The 18,984-nt window shown below is 40.4% G+C and overlaps 2 protein-coding genes across 5 annotated transcripts; one reads left to right on the forward strand and one right to left on the reverse strand.

Moving 5' to 3' along the window:
* Positions 1 to 8: 8 nt before the first annotated feature.
* Positions 9 to 5,901, reverse strand: TRMT13 (tRNA methyltransferase 13). Of its 2 annotated transcripts, XM_005521259.3 has the most exons (11): positions 5,730 to 5,901; positions 5,319 to 5,365; positions 5,173 to 5,239; positions 4,276 to 4,338; positions 4,082 to 4,151; positions 3,552 to 3,658; positions 3,101 to 3,268; positions 2,760 to 2,832; positions 2,024 to 2,098; positions 737 to 1,148; positions 9 to 425 (listed from the first exon to the last, which is right to left on the reverse strand). In XM_005521259.3, the coding sequence occupies exons 1-11, from the start codon at positions 5,871 to 5,873 to the stop codon at positions 230 to 232; spliced, it is 1,422 nt and encodes a 473-aa protein (XP_005521316.3). In that variant the 5' UTR covers positions 5,874 to 5,901; the 3' UTR covers positions 9 to 229. The 2 variants fall into 2 exon arrangements, with proteins under 2 accessions (XP_005521316.3, XP_087916300.1); XM_088060174.1 differs by lacking the exon at positions 5,730 to 5,901 and adding an exon at positions 5,513 to 5,644 and having other exon boundaries at positions 5,173 to 5,365.
* Positions 5,843 to 18,459, forward strand: SASS6 (SAS-6 centriolar assembly protein). 3 transcript variants are annotated; one of them, XM_088060171.1, is made up of 18 exons: positions 5,843 to 5,972; positions 6,979 to 7,039; positions 8,695 to 8,774; positions 9,999 to 10,103; positions 10,415 to 10,586; positions 11,519 to 11,596; positions 12,580 to 12,699; positions 12,788 to 12,979; positions 13,188 to 13,382; positions 13,728 to 13,817; positions 13,904 to 14,083; positions 14,703 to 14,784; positions 15,156 to 15,265; positions 16,104 to 16,226; positions 16,528 to 16,616; positions 17,069 to 17,160; positions 17,233 to 17,355; positions 17,464 to 18,459. In XM_088060171.1, the coding sequence occupies exons 1-18, from the start codon at positions 5,872 to 5,874 to the stop codon at positions 17,478 to 17,480; spliced, it is 2,010 nt and encodes a 669-aa protein (XP_087916297.1). In that variant the 5' UTR covers positions 5,843 to 5,871; the 3' UTR covers positions 17,481 to 18,459. The 3 variants fall into 3 exon arrangements, with proteins under 3 accessions (XP_087916297.1, XP_087916298.1, XP_005521003.2); XM_088060172.1 differs by having other exon boundaries at positions 5,844 to 5,972; positions 17,253 to 17,355; XM_005520946.3 differs by having other exon boundaries at positions 5,844 to 5,972; positions 17,253 to 18,459.
* Positions 18,460 to 18,984: the final 525 nt, after the last annotated feature.

The following is an 18,984-nucleotide window of genomic DNA, read 5'->3' on the forward strand; positions in this document are numbered from 1 at the left end:
ACAACAGGTTTCAAATATTCTTGGGAATTTTATTTTTCCACTGATGAGAACTGGTTTGCATATTTGTAATTCCCAGTAAGACTGGAAAATATAAGACCTTTTCTTGGGTACAGGAAAGATGATAAAATGGTTTTTTTTGCTAGGAAGTGAATTACCTTTTTTAAAAAAACACAGATAAGTTTTATAGGGTTTATTTTTTTTCCCCTACCAATTCCAAATCTATCTCCTATCATATAGTTGGCTCTGGTATCAAAGAAGGATTTGGGACAGCTGTCAACAGGACGTTCTCCAAGGACACAGCAGACTCTGTATAATACTGCAGTGCAGCCTTGTATCCTTGGTGTTGTAAATACTCAATCCGTCCATGATCAATCAGCCGTTTGCAAAGGCAACCGATCTCCTTTCGCTCCTCAACACTCAGTATCCTAGTTACAGAGAAAGGAGGGAAGGAAAGAACAGCTGTCAGAAAATAGTTTTGGTAATTAACATTAGTAGTTAAGCTTAGAAAAACTACCAAAATCATTGTAAGTTCATTTCAGTCAGGCAAGCATTACTGTTGAAATATTTTGAAATGCATGTCCATGAAAATTGTATTTTTAAACTAAAATATTTCTGTAAGTTTAGTAATTAAATGTTTCTGCAAAATCAGCCCTTTTGAGAACCCAAAACAATTTAAGAATTTAATTACATAGCTTTTCTGCTGAAGTCCATTTGCTAGGAAAAAAAATGTACATACCCTTGTAAAGTATCAGAACCACTCTCTGTCCTGCTGAGCGTTTCCTCATGTTCTTCTGTGTCATTAGTTTGATCTTCACTGCCTTCACCTGCAGCTTTGCTTATGGTTTCTTGCATGCCACAAGTGGCCCAACTACTCATTCTCTGAAAATAATGGAATTCCACTGGTCCCAGTCCCACTGATTTAAAGAAATCTCTGCCCACATAATGTGTCCAGTCACACTTGTGATGGCAACACAGAGCAATAACAATTCCAGCTACAGGCTTATGGTCTCCTGTGGTGCTTTCATTACCAGCAGATTTGTGAGGAGCCACCTCTGTCTGAGCAGCCCTGCAGCGTTTTGGTGCAGGCTCTTCACCTTCTCCATCACAGCAAGTGGTGTAACTTTCAACCAAGCATCTCAAAGCAAGATCTGGGAATGAACAAATACATCCCCCCACAATGAAAAATATCCATAAATGCCATGCCATTATTATACAGGCTCTATCATGGTTGGGAATGGGCTTCCCACTAAGAAAAATAAAATTACACATCACAAACTAAGCCAAAAAGCAAGTTCAGTGATACCTAAAAATTATAAACATGCTTTGAAAACATGAAAACCCTAATTGTGGTTTCTCTGGAGCGTCTAAGAGCTTGTCATCTGAAATACTTGTTCTGGAAAAGTGAATTTAAAATAGTTTGGTTAACAAATTGGCATATTGTAGGAGAATCTCCTCCCTGTAAAATGCACAAGTATTTGCTCTAAAAGTTTGATATCTAGGACACTATTTAATGCACATGTACTTCTTAAATGCTTAACTGTGTCATCTTTGTCATGCTACCTATAAAGGTGTCATATTTGAGATGTCTGTCTTTCTCAACATAGTAGCCATATAACATTAGAAAAACTGTGTTAGTTTAAGGTTATCAGGACAGAAACACAAACATATTTGTGTTTGGGATATGTAGTCAAACAACCAATAAAAATTTAGAAAGAAAATTGAAAGAGGCAACTGTGCTAAAAGAAGTGCTCTCAAATACATGACCCATGCCACCACATACTATTCTCTGTGCTAATCTATTAAAGCCAAGAAGGGCTTCACTTCTGCCTAAAGTATCCTTATATCTATTATCCTTTTACTATTCCACTGGAGTCAATAGATATTTAGAATATCATTACTGTGTTCACCAACAAAGGTTTGGAGGGCAAGAACAGCTTAAAAGGACAGTTTGGAAGATCAGTCCATTCAGAGTGTAAGGTTTAATATCCTGCCTTTCTGCAGTACACACGTCTGTAATTCCTACCTGTCGCAGCACCACACAAATGCTTCCCAATTCCTACCAATGGTAGTTTTTTCTTCTCCAAAATAGGTACCTTATCTGGAAGGAAAAAAACCCATAATGAACAAACCCCAATCCAATCCACAACTCTGTATTTTCTGATTAATATAATTTCAGCACATATAAAAATAAATGTTTGCCACTACTAAAAATACAGTGATTGGTACATTCAGATATAAGCTATCCAAAAGAAGGAGTCTTTCGTTAAGAGAAATTAAAAGAACAGGATGCTTGTGGCTGGGAAGCACATTTAACCATTTCAGCCTTTCTATACTGCCTATGAAAGGTAAATATGACATTAATGCACCTTGTGCTGACAGGTGCTCCCACAATTCTACAGCATTGATGGTGCAACACTTACTTAATTCTACACATAAAACAAACAATGCAAATGTGTTTAATTCTGCAAGTGCTAAAAAGCCTTCAAAATGTATTTATTTTGGTACTTCTCACCTGTAATGATGTCCTATGAGTAGAGAAGCAGAAAACTTTAAAACTCCATTTAAATTATATGAGTATATATATTCACACATGCCTGTGTGTATATACACACAGCATCAACATGTCCAAGCAACCAGCAAGAATAATCTTCAGAACCAAGTACATTTAAGCACATTACACACAAACTGACTGGAACCCCAATTCAAAATTTAAGAATAAGCATCTATTTCAGAATGACACAGGCCAAGAAGGAACTTACTTAAACATAAGTGCTGAATGTCTACTTGAAGCCTCTCAAATATAGAATCTCTCTTTTTGTGTTTTCCATCCACCTGTTTAAACAAAACAAGGGATTACATAGGGCTGGCCACTAATAATTCTGCTCCAGGTATTTATGTCAAGACTTTTTTCTTGTCAAGTCGACATCTATGAATTTCCAACATTAAAAATCGGATTTTTAAAAATAAATTTGCCATTGGTGAAGTATGGAATGTGTAACTTGTAAAATTCAAATTTATTGAAGATAAAAAATAAATACTAACAAATTCAATGGCAATGGTTTAAAAATTATACTTTACTCATGTAACAATATCCTCTTACCTTGAATCTTGTGGTTGCCCTTTCCACAAGCAAAAACAGAACACTTTCAACATTCTCTAAGGCAATATCAACCCAATGAGACAACTTTCCTCGCCCAGCTCCAAACTCGACAAAACACCTTCCTGGACCAAGTAAATGCAATTTTTCCATGTTACCTAAAATAGAAGCCTAAAAACATCAAAAGATTATTTGTGAACCAAGAAAATATATACCCTGTGTTTTGTAATGCCTTATAGAACAATTATTCCTTCACTGAACTGCAGAAAACTTTTTTAAGCCTTCCTTTCAGTGAGGGATTAGGGAAAAGATGATGTGTGTACAGAGGAAAGGGATTATATCTTATGTTTTACCATATCAGATTTCCTCTGCGGGAAGCAACAGTCACTCAAATTTACAGCAGCACAATTCCATGTCCAAACCCCTCTATAGTTACTAGTAAGTCAGACCAAACCTGTTGTTTCAGGTGCTTGAAAGCAGATTCCCCATTCTTTGGGTCATTTAAGGCTTCTTGTAAAGCCTGGTGGGACAGTATTTGTTCCTTAAGATGAAGTTCCAGGCCTGGAGGCAAATGCATAACTTTTAGGTACAGCTTTCAAGTTTCCAATGGTTCCTAGTTTTTAACACACATTACAATGGTGACATGAGCTCAGTTTGTAGCACTAACAAAACACTCTGCTGGGAGTATAAATCTATCATTGTATGTTTGTAACAGAGCTGTATTGTTATCTGTAGTGATATCTGAGTGAGGAAAAAAAAAGAAAAACAAAAGGAACACAGGACTGGAGTTTTATCATTCTTTCAATCTAGATTACTTTTTGGAGTAAAATTCAGCTATTGGAGGTCTGCCTGATAATTATTTCAGATGTGTTTTTTGGCATCTATCTGATATTTTTACAGGTATCTAACAACAAAAATAACAACAAAATAGTTAATCAATTAAATTTAAAACATCTTATTTTTAGTATTTAGAATTAATCTCACCATTACTTGCTTTTTTCAACTTGATAATTAAGTTCTGTAGCTCTTCGATAGACAGAGCAGATAGAGGAACCTTTTTATGGAAAAAGGAAGTGACACCAATAAATATGAGACCTTTGAAATTTTATGTATCTTTGTAGTCATAAATTGCAATGTGTAAAGTAAGGACTGAACCTAAAACCAAATAATGTACTCACTTTTTTTTCTGGTATTTCTATTATGTCTTTTAAACCAGCATTAATATCTTGAACAAAGTAGACCTTCAAAAAAGCAAAAGAAAAAAAATTGATTCGGTTAATTACCAGGAAGTAAACAGCTAAATTCTTCAGCATTCTTATGGTAAGGTATGTAGCAATAGGAATCCACTGCAAAGTAAGATTTTCCAAGTAATTTTTTTCCTATAGTGTGATCCTGAATCCCAGCCAGAAATGACTCTTCTGACACAGTTTTACAAGATTGAACATGTTCATAAGAGCTAAGCAGTTTGTGCTTACTAGACAGATTCCAGAGACCATGTTCAAGTGTCCCAGGGAATACTAAAGGTGTAGTATTTTTTATTTTTTAATTCTAATAAGGCAGAAAGGCAGGCAATAAAGAAGCCATCCTCTGCTTTCTTGGAAGAGCTGTTTAAACACATGTCCTGTTGCCTCCCTCAGCAGCTGCCAGCCAAGCTTTCTGTGGCTCACTGCCAGCCTGAGTGGACAGGCAGTTGGCTGGAATACCCAGAGCCTCCCTGCACGTTTTGCTTACACAGGACAACCTCTCACCCAGCCTCTGAAATGAATGGCACGGTGAGACCCTGGGTTCCCTGGCTGCGCTTCTGAGAAAAATGAATTCATCATTTTTGTTGGTAACCAAGAACTGAAAAAGTGTACCAAATTACAGTGAGAAGGGGCAGAGAATACAAGGGGACTGGCATGTGAGTTGCACTTCAGCAAGTACTTATAGAGCTTCCATCCTGTCTTACAGTACTGCTTTGGTAGAGCTGCTGCCCTGCAGCTCACAGCTGCTGTCAGCACAGAAAATTCTCTGCAGGGCTGTAATGTTTAAGGTCTTAAATCCGAGAGGAAGTGCTGAAATTACACTGCACTTACAGGCTTTGGCTTCTCTCTTGAGTTACATTTTTTTAAATGTTTTTGTAGTTGGTCTTCATATACAGTGCTAAAAGCCAAATGGAGAGATAAGTAAGTATCAATGTGAATACTGACAAAGAACGGGAAAAACATTTACATATACTCACTGTTTCGGATCAAGAGGGCACGGAATTCTTTTTCTGTCATTTTGTTCCTAGTTTAGAAAAGTTTTAGAAAACACTTCAGCATGCATTCAGTGTTGTGTTTTAATGAAGCTGTTGAGGCGCATCAGCTTCATAAAACATCTGTTCAGAATAGGTGAGTTAACCGGAACGGAGAAACTGAGACAAGAACTTCATACCTGACTGGATCCTAGAAGAATAAACCCCTAACGCAAGGGCAGCGCTACTGCTGGGCTGAAGCGAGTGCCCGGCACAGAAAGGCTCCAGGGAAGGCACAGGCACTGTCTCTCCCACCCGCGCCGCCAGAGCGGGGCCACCCCGAGCCCGCCCGCCCGCCCTCCCTCCCTCCCTCCCTCCCTCCCTCCCTCCCTCCCGGCCGGAGAAGGGTCCCTGCACCTCCTCGTGCCCGTGCTCCCCGCAGAAGCGCCTGCCGGGCGCCGGGATCATCCTGCAGAAGCGCCCCTTCCTCAGCACGAAGTGCGCGCACCGCCCCGACTCCGGCGCCGCCATCGCCGCTCCCGACGGCCCCCGCGCCGCCATGCTGCGGCCCCGCCCCGCGGGCGGGAGCAAGATGGCGGCGGAGCGGATCTTCGACCGGGCTCTGTGGGTGCGAGTGCGGGGCTGCGGCTGCGAGGAGCGGTGAGTGCAAGAGTCTCTCTGCGTTCCTCAGGGGGGCTGCGAGTCACAGGCTCTTTCCTCCTGGGTGCTCTGAGCGCTACTGGGCGGCACTCTGCGGTGCTGCGCTTTGGGGCTGCTGCGGGCACCCTCCGGGTGAGGGAGGGACCGGGTCTGGCGAGGCCCGGGACAGCCGGCGAGGGCCGGGCGGTCGCCGTCGATGCCTCGCCAAGGGAATGAATCCGGCGGGGCGCCGGCAGCCGAGCTCGCTCGCGGTGGTTTGGCGGAAGCGACGCTGTGCCCGGGGCTGAGGCGACCCGAGGGCCGGGTGGCTGCCGGGCCCGCCCGGTGTTTGGCGTCTCCCGGGCCGCAGCGTTGCCCGCGGGCCCTCCCGCCTCTCTCCCGCCTCTCTCCCGCCGCAGAGGCTCCTCAGTCGCGGCTCCTCAGTGCCCCGCGGCCCAGGGACACGGGTTTGAGCCACCTGTGCGAGGCTGCGCACGTTGGTGGCGTCTGGGGAAGCCCAGCCATTCCGTATGTGAAGCATGTCTTCAAAATAGAATTAATTTCGGCACTGTGGGTCCTGTCTGGATTAGACCGTGTGTGCCCGACTCACCTGTGTGAGAGGGCGTGGAAAGGCTGATATGTCTGTGTGTTGTAATATAGGTGACTTAGTACTCGACAAGAAATCATTGAAGACAGGATAGCACTGTATAAAAGATTATCAGGAGTTTGAGCAACCGTTAATAAATTTTAACAGGCTGTTACAAAAGTTCTAGTTTCTGGACGAAGTTTCAGAACTTCTGCCTTGCTATTTAAGGTCTGGTGGATAGCAAGCAGCAAAAAAACCAACTCTGACTGAAGAGCTGCAATGATTGAAACTCTTGTATCTTAGGCATAGTCATCTGTGGGAACTTTCTTAATGTTTCTGCCTAAATTTTTATTTTGGAAATGTCCTTGATTCCTGTAATGCAGCTGTTATTTGGAGAACATTTTCTTGGTTTATTAATAAGTTTCATCTTTTTATACACAGGAGATTAAATATTCGAGTGAATATTGAACTACTGTCAATTTCTAATCCTGTTCATAAAAAGGTTTGTAAATTAATTATATCTTTGTCATTCATTAGGTATTACCTGAATTTCACTGTATAAAAGAATAAGTAGGAAAAGCAAAATGGGATTTTAGTGTTTGCCATTTAACTTTATTTTTTTATATAATTTTTTGAGTAACTTGAGTAGTTGGTTTGGTATTGTGTTTTTCCACCCCTGCAGCCTGCTGTCCCCACCCACCCCACCCCCCCCAGCCTTTTTTAGCCCTCTGTTTTAGTTTGGCTGTTGATGGGTCTTAGCAAGCTTGTATATTAGAAGTATTTCGAGATGCTCAGGGGAACATGAAAGCTTTAAGAGTACCTGTAGATCAAGGTACTAAATTGGGAGTAAAAAAAAATTTCTCAGGGAAAATAGCTTTGAGACCACCACTGGAGATTTTGTAATCTCTTCTGTGTCTGATCTGTCACCAAAGTCTTCATCCCCCAGCATGATGTTAAGATTGGTCATGGGTTGATTTTGGTGATGTTGGATAAAGACTTCTTTGTAAAGGAATACAGCAGTATTTTGTCAGATTCTGCTGCTGGTGGCAATGATAATGGTACTTCTCTCTGAGGAGAAGCAGTTCAGTTAGAAGTGTGTGCTGAGCCTGTGTCAGGAGAGGCCTGGAAATGCTGCTGAGTCTGTCAGCGAGTGAGCAGTCTAAAGAGAGAACTTCCAGTGCTTGATCAGCTAATGGGACATCAGACCAAGCAGGCATTTTAATCCCACCCATCAGTCCACCCCAGCTGGCTTGGGGTGGCATTAATTTTAACTGTCTGTGTGTGTCCAGCTGAGTTCTGTTGGTGTTACTGGCACCTGAATTACTGAAACAAGATTCAGTTGTCTATACAGTGCTGTGTCACACCTCATTACCCTGGAACAGCTGACACATTTCTACTTTACTTTTGTACCTCTGCTAGGGGGTATCCTTGCCACAGGGGTGAGCCTGGTTAGAGGGAGCAGCTGCCTGGGCCTAATGTACCACATAACTCCATCCTTGGAATTCAAGGCTTAGTGCTTATGGAGAAGGCAGTTTTTCCAAAACACTCTCTAGACCCCCAGTAAACAGAAGAGTGTCTATTTAAAAGCTAAGCAGCATAATGCTGCATATAATAATAATAATAATATATAATAATAATAATAATAATGCTGCAATAATCCATATGGGATTACGGGATTCAGCTGCATCCAATCTGCAGAGTTCTGTATTAAAGTGTATAAAATCAGCTGGTGGTTTCATAAACTGTAGGAGCAGTGTGCTCTGAAAGCCTTCCAGGTATGAGAGTGAGATATTAGTAAGCCATGACAGTGGGCTGTTAGTGCTACACCTCTTTCATGAGGGGGGAAAAAATAGCAAATAGCTTTTCATCTGAAAAATGAAGGATATACACTGAATTTCAAAAACTTTGCTGCTCAAAGTTTAAGATTTTGAGTTGGTTTGTTTTTGTGAAAGAGTTTTTTTTGTTTTCCTGCCATAATATTTGAAGTTGTGTTAAATGGTGATGTTGTACACATTCTGAATAAGTTGGCACAATTCTGTTGTATTTTTGACTTGACAGTAAAAACATTCAATACTGTTTGCAATGCTGGTTTAAATATTTTAAGACTCTTGGGTAGCTTTTAGTATTTTAATAATATTTAAATGTACATCTTTTCAGGACTTAGCTGTTCGATTGACTGATGATACTGATCCTTTTTTCCTTTATAACCTTGTCATATCAGAGGAAGATTTTCAAAGGTAAGTGAAAATACAGTATTTTCGTTGTGAAACATTTCTAAATGGCAAAAAGAACAAGAGAATGTTTTTAGCTTAGAGTGATCTATGTTAGAGTTCAGGTTTTGGCAGTTTTCAGTTGTGGGGTTTTGTCAATATTGTTCTCTGACCAGTGGGTGAAACAGCCAGGTTCAGGAGGGTGACTGGCTCAGGTTACACAGAGGAATGTTGAGATCCCAATGTTAAGTTCCCTGCAGGGAGACAGTGCCACAGTATCACAGTTCATATTACTGCTGGTATCTTCTATTTATCCTAACTGCTTCTTACAGACTAGTGTGCATGTGTGTGAGAGTGAACTAGTTCAGGAAATAATTACAAGAAGAAAGTCTGTTCGCATGGGCGTGGTTTTACAAACCTGAGCCTGTATCTTAGGGGGTTTCCTGTGTGATTGTACTGTTAGGTCTCATTTACTTGCTCAGAATTTGAGCAAATCATCAAATTTGGATTCCAGGCATGAACAGATGAAGAGTTAATTTTTCTGTTTTCTTTGGTTTTTTATTTATTTTAATTTTTGCTTTGTTTTGTTGTGGTTTTTTTGTTTGAGGTTTTGGCGGGGGTGGCGGGAGGAGTGGCTTTGGTGTTGTTTTTAAAAAGGGAGGCATGATCAGTGTGTGGATCAAAAGGCAAAAGCAAAGCAGTGTTTGCAAGAGAGTGTTTTGTTGCATGGAGGCACAGCTTTGTGTGTGCACTGTGGGATGTTTCTGCTGTGTCTGTGGAGAAGGGAGGCAGAGGAGTGGACCAGTAGGGGACAGAGGTAATGGCTGAGGCTCCACTCCTTGTCTTGTGTTTGTTCCCTGTGCCATCACTGCTCTGCACTGTCCTGTGAGGGTGATGCCTGCTCAATTTGTTACACCACAGCAACTTCTGGTTTTCAGTTAGTGTAGCCTGTTTGCAAGAGCTCTTGTGATGAGACGTATCTTCTGGGGATTATTATCAAAGATGTGCTCTAGGATGATCCTGCTCAAGCAGGGAGGTTGGACCGGCTGACCCACTGTGGTTCCTTCCAGCCTGACCACTTTTGTGATTTTGTGATATGTGGACACACTTCTGATTGGAAATAACATGCTAGTAAACTTTAACGACATGATCAGAACTGGTTCTTTCTACTCGTGTAAATAAAATATTTTATAGGAAGTAAATTACACTTCTCTATATTGTTAATATTTTTTTCCCTGTCTGTTCCTATAGTTTGAAATCCCAGCAAGGTCTCTTGGTAGACTTCTCTGCTTTCCCACAGAAATTTATAGATCTGCTTCAGCAATGCATTCAGGAGCAGAACAAAGATATCCCAAGGTAGGTCACAAGTGTATGCCACATTACACTGTGTGTACCTGTTGAATTCTTAAAGTGCTTGTCAGCCATTCAGACTGAGAAGAGTCAGAAGAAAAGGATAATCTGACCTGCCCCGACCCGAATATAAGTTGGTGGATGTAACAGGCAAAACCTGAGTCTCAGGAGGAGAATTCTTTCTCGAGCAAAAACTGGACAGCCTTTTACTGCACATATAAAAATACATTTTAGTGGGAAATAGCTTAGGATCTACAGGTAGTTTCAGAAAAACAAACAAATATGCTAAACATTTGATTTTCTTGGTTTTTCCCTAGGTTTTTGCTGCAGTTAGTTTCTTCAGCACCTGCTCTGGATCACACACCTGTCTCTTTAAATGTAGTGGAGACCAACCCTTTCAAACACCTTACCCATCTCTCTCTAAAATTCCTGCCAGGAACTGATGCAGAAATAAAGAAGTTTTTAGCCAACTGTTTGAAATGCCTTAAGGTAAAATGAAAGTTTATCATAACTGCAAATAAGCCTTGATGCTATATGTACTTAAGCATTTTTTTCTTTCTGAATAATTCAGAAGTCTGTACCAAGTTGTACGCTCTGGTTTATTTTTACTTTTAGCCCAAATATGTCGTTGCATGCAGCTACTTGGGTGCATGTTGTAAAATCTGAATTGTTACTGTCACCCTGGCAATGAAAATGCTTTCTGTATGTTCAGGCAGGCAGTGCCATTTGAAGTGGCAGGAATGGAGGTGTTTTACACACAGTGCATGGTGGTGTGCAGCTGCTGCTCTTCCCTGCTCACAGCCTGTGCTGATGGCCAGAGCAGCTGCAGGACTTAGTGGAACCTCTCAGTCTCTGTTCTGCACTTGGCTTGTAGGGAAAGCACAGGCTGCTGGTAGTTGTCAGGCTTGGTGGTCTTCAAAAGACTAACAGCTATAAATAGCAAATTAAATTGGCATGTTGATGCAGTTTGGTGGCATGCTAGGTTTGATTTCATGAGAAATTAAAGGCCTCGTAGTTCAACTGTTCTCTGTCTCAGTTTCATAGCCTGTGATTTGTCTCTCTTACTGTGCTGTCATGTTTCTGGGCACCTAATAAGCCATTTTAATAACGTAGATTTAGAGTATTTCAGTTGATCCCTTGTTTAGGTAACTCCTTTGTAAACAAGTCTTGTAAATAAGATACTATTTCCTTGTAGAAATTTGGTAAGAATTTAATCTGGGTTTTTACATTGTGGGCTAATGCCTTTTCTTTTGAATTTGCTAATTATATCTTATTCAGTATGACACTTATTTAACAAGATGATCTTTTCACAAATACAGTGAGTATATGGTGCTTAGGCAGGCTGTGCTGGTTAAATGGGAGCTAAATGCTACTTGTATATTGGGAGCTAAGGATTTGACTTGATGTCAATTTGTGCATAGGAGGATAAAATGATGTTGGAAGAAAGGCTTAAAAAAACTGAAGAGGATCTTACCAGACAACTGAGCTACACTCAACAGGTAACATAAATTTTGAACATTTGTGTGTTGCGCTTTTTTTGATTTATGGAAGATGTCCCTTTTTGTAGGCTGGTTGGTTAGCCACTACAAAACCAAGATAATTGACTTGAGACTGACTGAAGAGAATAGTCTACTGTAGCTTTTCTAGAGAGTGAGTAAAGCCCGCAGCTGAAGAATTAAATTAAGTTCTTGCATTATTCAAGCAGAATTTTACTTTATTTTGTGCAGAGGTCTATGTATGCACATACAAATTGAAGACTAAATATATGGTCATTTGAAGATAAATGATAAATATACTTCATATATTCCATGAATTGCTGAAAATCCTTTTTCTAAAACAACTTGTGAAACTATGGTAAATAAACTGGAAGTCATGGATTTTAATTACTTCTTTTTTGATTTTTTTGCAGTCAGCATAGTAAACACTTATGTATTTTAAGAGAATGATTTGGGTCAGATTCTGCAATTGTCAAGGTGACTTTTGGAATGCAACAGAACAAATGCATTAAAACTGTTAAGAATTGGTTTTGGAATGGAATATTTGTTTGCCTCATGTCTGCAACTTCAGTTTGAGTTACTGGAATGTGTTTGCTGAATTGGAATGCAGAATTACAAATCAAAAAGAGGAAAAGATGCTGCTGAAGAACTTTTTTTTTTTTCCCACCTAGTAGAGTGCTTTGTGTGTTACAAAGGTAGGGAGCATCAGCAGGCTGTTTTTCACTCTTAAATAGTGGTTGGAAAAAAATGCAATTGGAAATTAAGATAATTTTATCCATAACATTAGAACAGGGTTCTTTAGCTTCTCAGTGCCTTACTTTTCCTGGTCACAGAATTAACGTATTTCAGCATCTGGTGCTGAAATTTAGCAGAAATTTATTTTTAAATAAGTCCATGTTCTTATAGTAAGTAACAGTAAAAATCACTTAGTACTGGCTGAAATGCTTACATTTTTAAACTCTGTATGCTTTGTCAAACTTAAACAGAGCTTGTCAGAGAAGAGCCGGGAACTTGACAAACTGAAAAATGAATGGACATCCTACACTACAGCTCTGAGCAGCAAACACTCGCAGGAGCTGACAAGTGAGAAGGAAAGAGCTCTCCAGGTACAATGGTTGGAAAGAATGAGCAGGATTCTTGTATGGGAGTAGTCAGATATATCGAATAACTGCTTTGTTTTGTTGCTTCTCACAGGCACAAACTCAGTACCAACAACAGCATGAACAACAGAAGAAGGAATTGGAAAATTTGCATCAGAAAAGTATTCAGCAGTTGCAGAACAGGCTTTCAGAACTTGAGGTCATCAATAAAGACCTAACAGAGAGGAGATACAAAGGAGACTCCACAGTCAGAGAACTGAAAGCAAAGCTTTCTGGATTAGAAGATGTATGGCTTCCTAATACCCAAAATCAAGCTTACTACTGTCAAAGCATTAACAGTGCCTACTTGGGCACATCAGGAAATGCAGCTTATTAAGTTAATTTAGTTTGTCTTTATTCCATATTGTGCTTTTTATTTAAATAGGTCTTTTTAAGTTACTGTTATGCATTTTCTTGAAGAATAAAATAAAATTCAATTCCTTTCCAATATTTAGGAATGTCAAAGAGCAAAGCAGGAGGTGCTATCCCTCCGCCGGGAGAACACAACTCTGGATGCTGAATGTCATGAAAAAGAGAAACTCATTAATCAGCTGCAGACACGAGTTGCTGTCTTGGAACAAGAGATCAAAGACAAAGATCAGCTCGTCACCAGAACAAAAGAAGTCTTAGATGCAACACAGGAGCAAAAGGTTTCTTCATGAATTTTTTTCAGCCTTCCTAATTGTGGTTTCCATAGAGTAGCTGCTGACCAGTTTTTATGAATATAGCCAGTTGGCTTTCAGATGTAGTTAAGATACTAAATTATGGCATCAAAAGTATATTGGGTTCAGATTTAATGTTGTGATACTGGAGTAATAATTTTTGGTAATTTTGGTAGGAAAAAAACCCAATTAATACAGATTCTGTAAAATTTGAGTGAAAAGCACTGGCTGGTTCCTTGTAAGGATAGTTCTCAAATAATTATGAACAGTCTACTTGAGATCATAAACAATGTGTATCACAGACTTACTATATTTTGTAACATTCTGTTCAAGGTGATACTGGAAGAGAGTACAGAGGAAAAACAAAGGCATATTGAAAAACTAGAGACAACAATTAAGTCACTGTCAGCTGAACTCCTTAAGGTTTGTTTGAACATGGCACTTCCCTTGTGCAACATCTCCCTTATTCTGTTTGTTTTTGTAATATATAATTTGGGGTTTTTTAACAGGCTAATGAAATTATCAAGAAGTTACAAGGAGATTTGAAAACTCTAATGAGTAAATTAAAATTGAAAAATACAGTAACAATTCAGCAAGAAAAACTATTGGCAGAAAAAGAAGAGAAACTTCAAAAAGAGCAGAGGGAATCGCAGGAGATGGGACAATCCCTTCAAATGAAAGAGCAAGAGGTATTGATGGGTTAACCTTGTGTGCTGGAAATGCTGTTGTATGGACTTTGTTGGGCTTTGTAGGGTTTAATTTAGTTACAGCAATAGGGGTTAAATCTTTCCATGCAATAGAATATACTCTTGATTATTTAACGTGTTTATTTAAATGTGTCATCAACTTTCAGGTTTTTTAATATTAACCTGATTTGTAAAAGCCATCCATTTATATGGAAGGCAACCAAAATTGTTTCAAGAGAACAAAGCAAGGTAATGGATGAATCAGCACCCTTCAGAAGGCACATTCATGTGTAAGTTGGTGAAGGGAGTAAGAACAGGAATAGAGTGAACCTTTTGCTTCCATTCCATTAAACAGGACATTCTCCTGTTCAGAGTCCTTGCACTATTTAATCATTGAAAAATAAAGGTTAGAAAGGATTCTGGCTGTTACCTTGTCAAAATCCTAGCTGAAAGCAGGGCTTCCTTTAAAAGAATTACCATGTTGCTTTTGTGACAAACTGAGTTCAAACTTCTTCAATTTTAGAGTAACTTAATAAATGCTTTTTTTGTTGTTGTTTGTAGCTGGTAGAACACTAGTAGTAAAACACTCCTGATGGTTTTACAATTATTATGGGAATTACAGGTTTGCAAGCTACAAGAACAGCTAGAAAGTACAATACAAAAACTTGAAGAAAGTAAGCAGTTACTGAAAACCAATGAAAATGGTAGGTTTATACAGTTTGATTTGTCCCTCTGTAAAAATGACCCAGTGATCTCACTACTACTGAAACTGATAGAAGCAGCGTTTGGGGTTTTTGTGAAGAGCTGCCATTATGTCATGTATGGGAAACGAGCCTCTGGCTGTTGTGGGCATGCAACAGCCAAGAGCTGCACAGAGGGAAGCCTTTCCTTGGGGCTGTGGGGATGGGTGCTCAGAGGCCTGGAGGGGGGCATGAAGCTTCAACAAATGGCTTTGCATGGGACTAGGGAGGAGAAATACCCAGTGAGCTGCCACTTTTTGTGAGGACGTGCTACTGGCCATTTCAAGCAGCTGGTAAGAGAGCAAATGGACTTGAGCTTTTTCTTCTCTCTGCAGTTATCTCATGGCTGAACAGACAGCTGAGTGAAGTTCAGATGGCAAAGAAGCTGGATACTCCTGCCAGTGCCCATGCTGGTGGGAGGGCTGCTGTTTCACCTCTTGGCATGGTAAAGTAGAGGTGTAATTAACAGGCTGGTGAGGTGGGCATCAGTTGCTAAAACACAGGGCCTTCAAAGGAAATAAAACCAATGTGCTTTTATCTTCTTCTGGCCTTACAGTTCTGGGTGGGTGTGGTTTGGCATTCTTTGTTTGTTTAATTTTCAACAACATAAAACCCTGATGGGTGCTTCTTGATATGCTGGGCCTTGTGGGTGAGAATCTAAGGTCTTGCTTACATAAAATACACAAAGCAATACAGAATTAGCTTGGAGAAGATGAAGTGCATAATGAAGGCAAAAAAAGAAAGCATTTTTGTGTTGAGAGGTTAACTTACTAATTCTCTTTGTAATGGTTATAACCCAAAGTGTACTGTTTGAATACTCTAACTAGTGATTTTTAGAAACAGGAAAGTCAGGGGCTAAGGAATGCTGCCTGCAGTAATTGTTGAATACCGTAACATGCTGCTTCTCACCCTGTGTTGTACAGGACAACAGGAATTGATGAGCTGCTGGTTCACAGTGGAAGGGCATGTTCATACCAAGAGATCTCTGGATTGTAGCTGGATCCATTAATTACTTTAATCAATTACAGTGTCTAGCTTATTACTAGCTAAGAGTGCTCACCTCATCTAAGTTTTTTAAAGTTACGTTTTCCTTAAGTATGCAGGTCTTGGAAAAGTGATGTTTTCTTCCCATCAGGAAGGCTCAGATAAGTGTTGGCTTTGTAACGGCAAATAGTTGTTAATTTTGCAGTTTTTAATCTCTACAATTACTTAAAATACTGTATTTAAAACACAATAAAATATTGTGTTTCTCATTTATGGATGTGTTTCTATTTCTTTTACAGCCTGACCGACCATCCTTTCACAGCTCAGGAGTCAGTCATGCCATTTCTCCTCTCTATGCCTTCCAGAACTATCTGGAACCGACACAAAGCAAAAATGGGAATTCCCAATGTCCAGTACCAAAGGCAAGCACTTGGACTTTTTTGTTTGATTAAGAATGTGACAGTATAAAATATCAAAGCACCATGTTTTGGCTATTTCTCAAAGTGCATAAATATTTACTGTATTTACTCTTAGGGTCCCTGCTTTGAGCATTATACCTGTTATTCATACCTAAGGCTGTGTGTTCTTGCTGTGTGTTTGCTGCACAGCAGGGCTAGTGAGGTGTAGAAACAGGAAGCCCTGGGATTTGGCTTTGAATGCCCTTGGGGGAGGGGACTGTCAGATCTGGAGTAACTCTTGACCTGCAGCTCTTTGTCTCTGCAGGTTCAGTTGAACTCACAGCTTTCAAAACTGAGTCGATGTTCTGATGCTCACAGAGTGTCTGCAGCTGGTCACACAGCAAACAAGGAGAAGTGAGTGCCAGCTACTGCAATTTAATATTTTTATTATTTCATTTAAAAAGCCCTTCGTCATCTTGGTGTGTTTGGAACTGACTAACGGTTCTAGTATGAGCCTGGTTCTGTGATCTGCCATTCTTTGTTACTATGCTAATTAATTTTGTGTTGGTTTGTTGAAACCAAAGGAAGAGCTGTGCTTGCAGGAGTGGGCCCCAAGGAACAACAGTTCAGTATTGCTCCTGCTGACAGATCAAAGCCATCAGGTGCTGCGTCACTGAAAAAATTAGTTCTAGGCTGTACTTAACCTACTCAGGGATGGTTTAACTTTACATGGTAAAGGTCATAGAAATGCAGTAGTTGCACTTCTAGTGAAGGTTTTCCCGAGCAAGTCTGTAGCTGCCCTCTTTCTTATGCACCGATGACAAGCTGCATTCGCTTTAAATTTTCATTTGCCTTTCTGTTTCTAGTGGTGATCAGCTGGGGCTGGAATTGAAGTATTTCAAGAAAAAAGATGACAGCATTCCTTTACGAGGGCTTAGTCAAAACACACTTAACTCGGGTAAGTATGAAACAGAACAAGGCCTTATTTGAAATGTACTTGAAGGGCAATGACAGCCATGGTGCAATGCAGTGTCCTGTGCTGTTCTGCAGAGTACCCGAGACCGTACGTGCCAGCCAAAGCCCAGGCGTCCCCAAAAGCTGCCGGAACACCAGTCTCAGCCTATTTTCCTGGATCATAGACAGGCTTCTTACAGTAAGAGTCCTCTTTAAACCATTGGGGGGACTTTTGACTGTCCTGCAATGGTCTGTTAGTAAAGTATCAGTGTGAACTGACAGAGTTTTATGAGCCATTTTCTTTGAGGAAGGGATCCTGACTGACTTGGATGATGTTTCATGGTGCTTGAGCCTAAGGAGAAGATAAAGCCTTAAGAAGCCTTAGTAGGAACAACACTGACAACACCAGGGCTGCACACAATTTTCTTAGTCTATTGTTGACCTGTAAATCCTCCTAAAAACTCATCAAAATGCTTTGACTGTTTTATACCAGGTGAAATGTACATTCCCTGAGTGAGAACAATTTCCTGAATTTCTGTTTCTTGATTCCTGTCAGAGAAAGGATGAGGTGAAGGGAAAGCAGAAAACTGCACTCTGCTGTCCATTTTAGTAATGGTCAAGCTCATATGGGGGCATGACTGCCTCACTAACCTTCCCTTACAGTTTAGTTTTAAAAACTTGCTTAATTTTGGAACAAGCTTATTTGAATTGCATATAGACTTACAAATAATCTCATACTAAAAATGCTTAATTTCACTGAAGGTATAAAATTAAAATTGAAAATTCTTAGGGGAACCAAGACTAATTTTTCTGTTAATCTCTCAGTATTACAGTCCACAGGCCACCATGCATAAAACATTAAAAGATGAAGTAGCTGAATAGTTAACTGTTGACAAGTATCAACACTTAAAACTTTATTTTTATAACTCATACTTTATAACTAAAACTATACAGAAATTTCAGATACTCTTACATCTGTGCAGCTTGTTGTACTGTCTGGGTTCAGATGCTAGGATCATGTAACAACTCCTGTGCCATCTTTACTTGGGGGTTCCCTGCAGGAGCACACATGGAATCCTGCCAGGCAAAGTACCCTTATAATGACTATTTCTTACTTTTGATAAAGATATTTAATTCCTTTTACCTTAGTTGCTCAAGTGCACCCACAGGATTGTACATTTCAGTGGTTTGTTTTGCCGTGTGAAATGTGTAAATGTTTATAAATTAGTACCATGTTAATGTATAGGACCTGGTTTTGCCATGTGTATGTTTTAATGGAAATATTAAATGGTTTTTATCAAAAGCTCTGCTTAGTTAATGTTTCAAGAGTACAAACCAGCATCTCCACTGTAGTGAAATTCCCAGCTGAGGTAAGCAGCAGCACAGCTCTATTGTCATTACCTTTTTCTGCAGTTTTCTGTGTCACTCGTTGTTCCCCGGGTGTGCAGTGCCCCAGGCCCAGCCCTGTGCACAGGCCCAGCCCTGCAGAGCTCCTCTCTCCAGCCATACTTTGGTGTCAGTGCCTGAGGCTGTGTTCATCTCACCCTGCAGGGGAGCTGCAGGAGGTGCTGTCACAGGAGTGTGGCAGCACCTCCCAGGCCACCTAAATAAAAACCAACCCCAGTGCTGGCCAGGCTGGCTGTGTGCAGCTGGCTCATTCCTTGGAGCCTGCATCTGTGGCTGTCCTGTCCCACGGGATCCCCAGGAACCGAGGAGCAGCTGCAGGCAGCCTGTGCTACTGGACAGTGGGGACCCTTCCACTGGGCTCAGGGCTGCTCTAGCTAATACATAAAGCTCCATGCTGGATCACTGCTCCAGGTGACTTTTT

Source organism: Pseudopodoces humilis, chromosome 10, assembly GCF_049639895.1.
Source record: "Pseudopodoces humilis isolate 2021_Gansu_Grassland_sample_001 chromosome 10, ASM4963989v1, whole genome shotgun sequence".
NCBI lineage: Eukaryota > Metazoa > Chordata > Aves > Passeriformes > Paridae > Pseudopodoces > Pseudopodoces humilis.

Excerpts from the sequence above, each read along its gene's own strand:
- TRMT13 (XM_005521259.3), bottom strand. The coding sequence starts at position 5,873 with ATGGCGGCGCGGGGGCCGTCGGGAGCGGCGATGGCGGCGCCGGAGTCG. Across the intron at positions 4,339-5,172 it reads CAAGAGAGAAGCCAAAGCCT|GTCTACTTTGTTCAAGATAT; the intron begins GTAAGTGCAGTG and ends GCTTTTTTGAAG. Across the intron at positions 3,659-4,081 it reads GTTGAAAAAAGCAAGTAATG|GCCTGGAACTTCATCTTAAG; the intron begins GTGAGATTAATT and ends ATTTGCCTCCAG.
- SASS6 (XM_088060171.1), top strand. The coding sequence starts at position 5,872 with ATGCTGCGGCCCCGCCCCGCGGGCGGGAGCAAGATGGCGGCGGAGCGG. Across the intron at positions 10,587-11,518 it reads ACTGTTTGAAATGCCTTAAG|GAGGATAAAATGATGTTGGA; the intron begins GTAAAATGAAAG and ends ATTTGTGCATAG. Across the intron at positions 11,597-12,579 it reads AACTGAGCTACACTCAACAG|AGCTTGTCAGAGAAGAGCCG; the intron begins GTAACATAAATT and ends AAACTTAAACAG.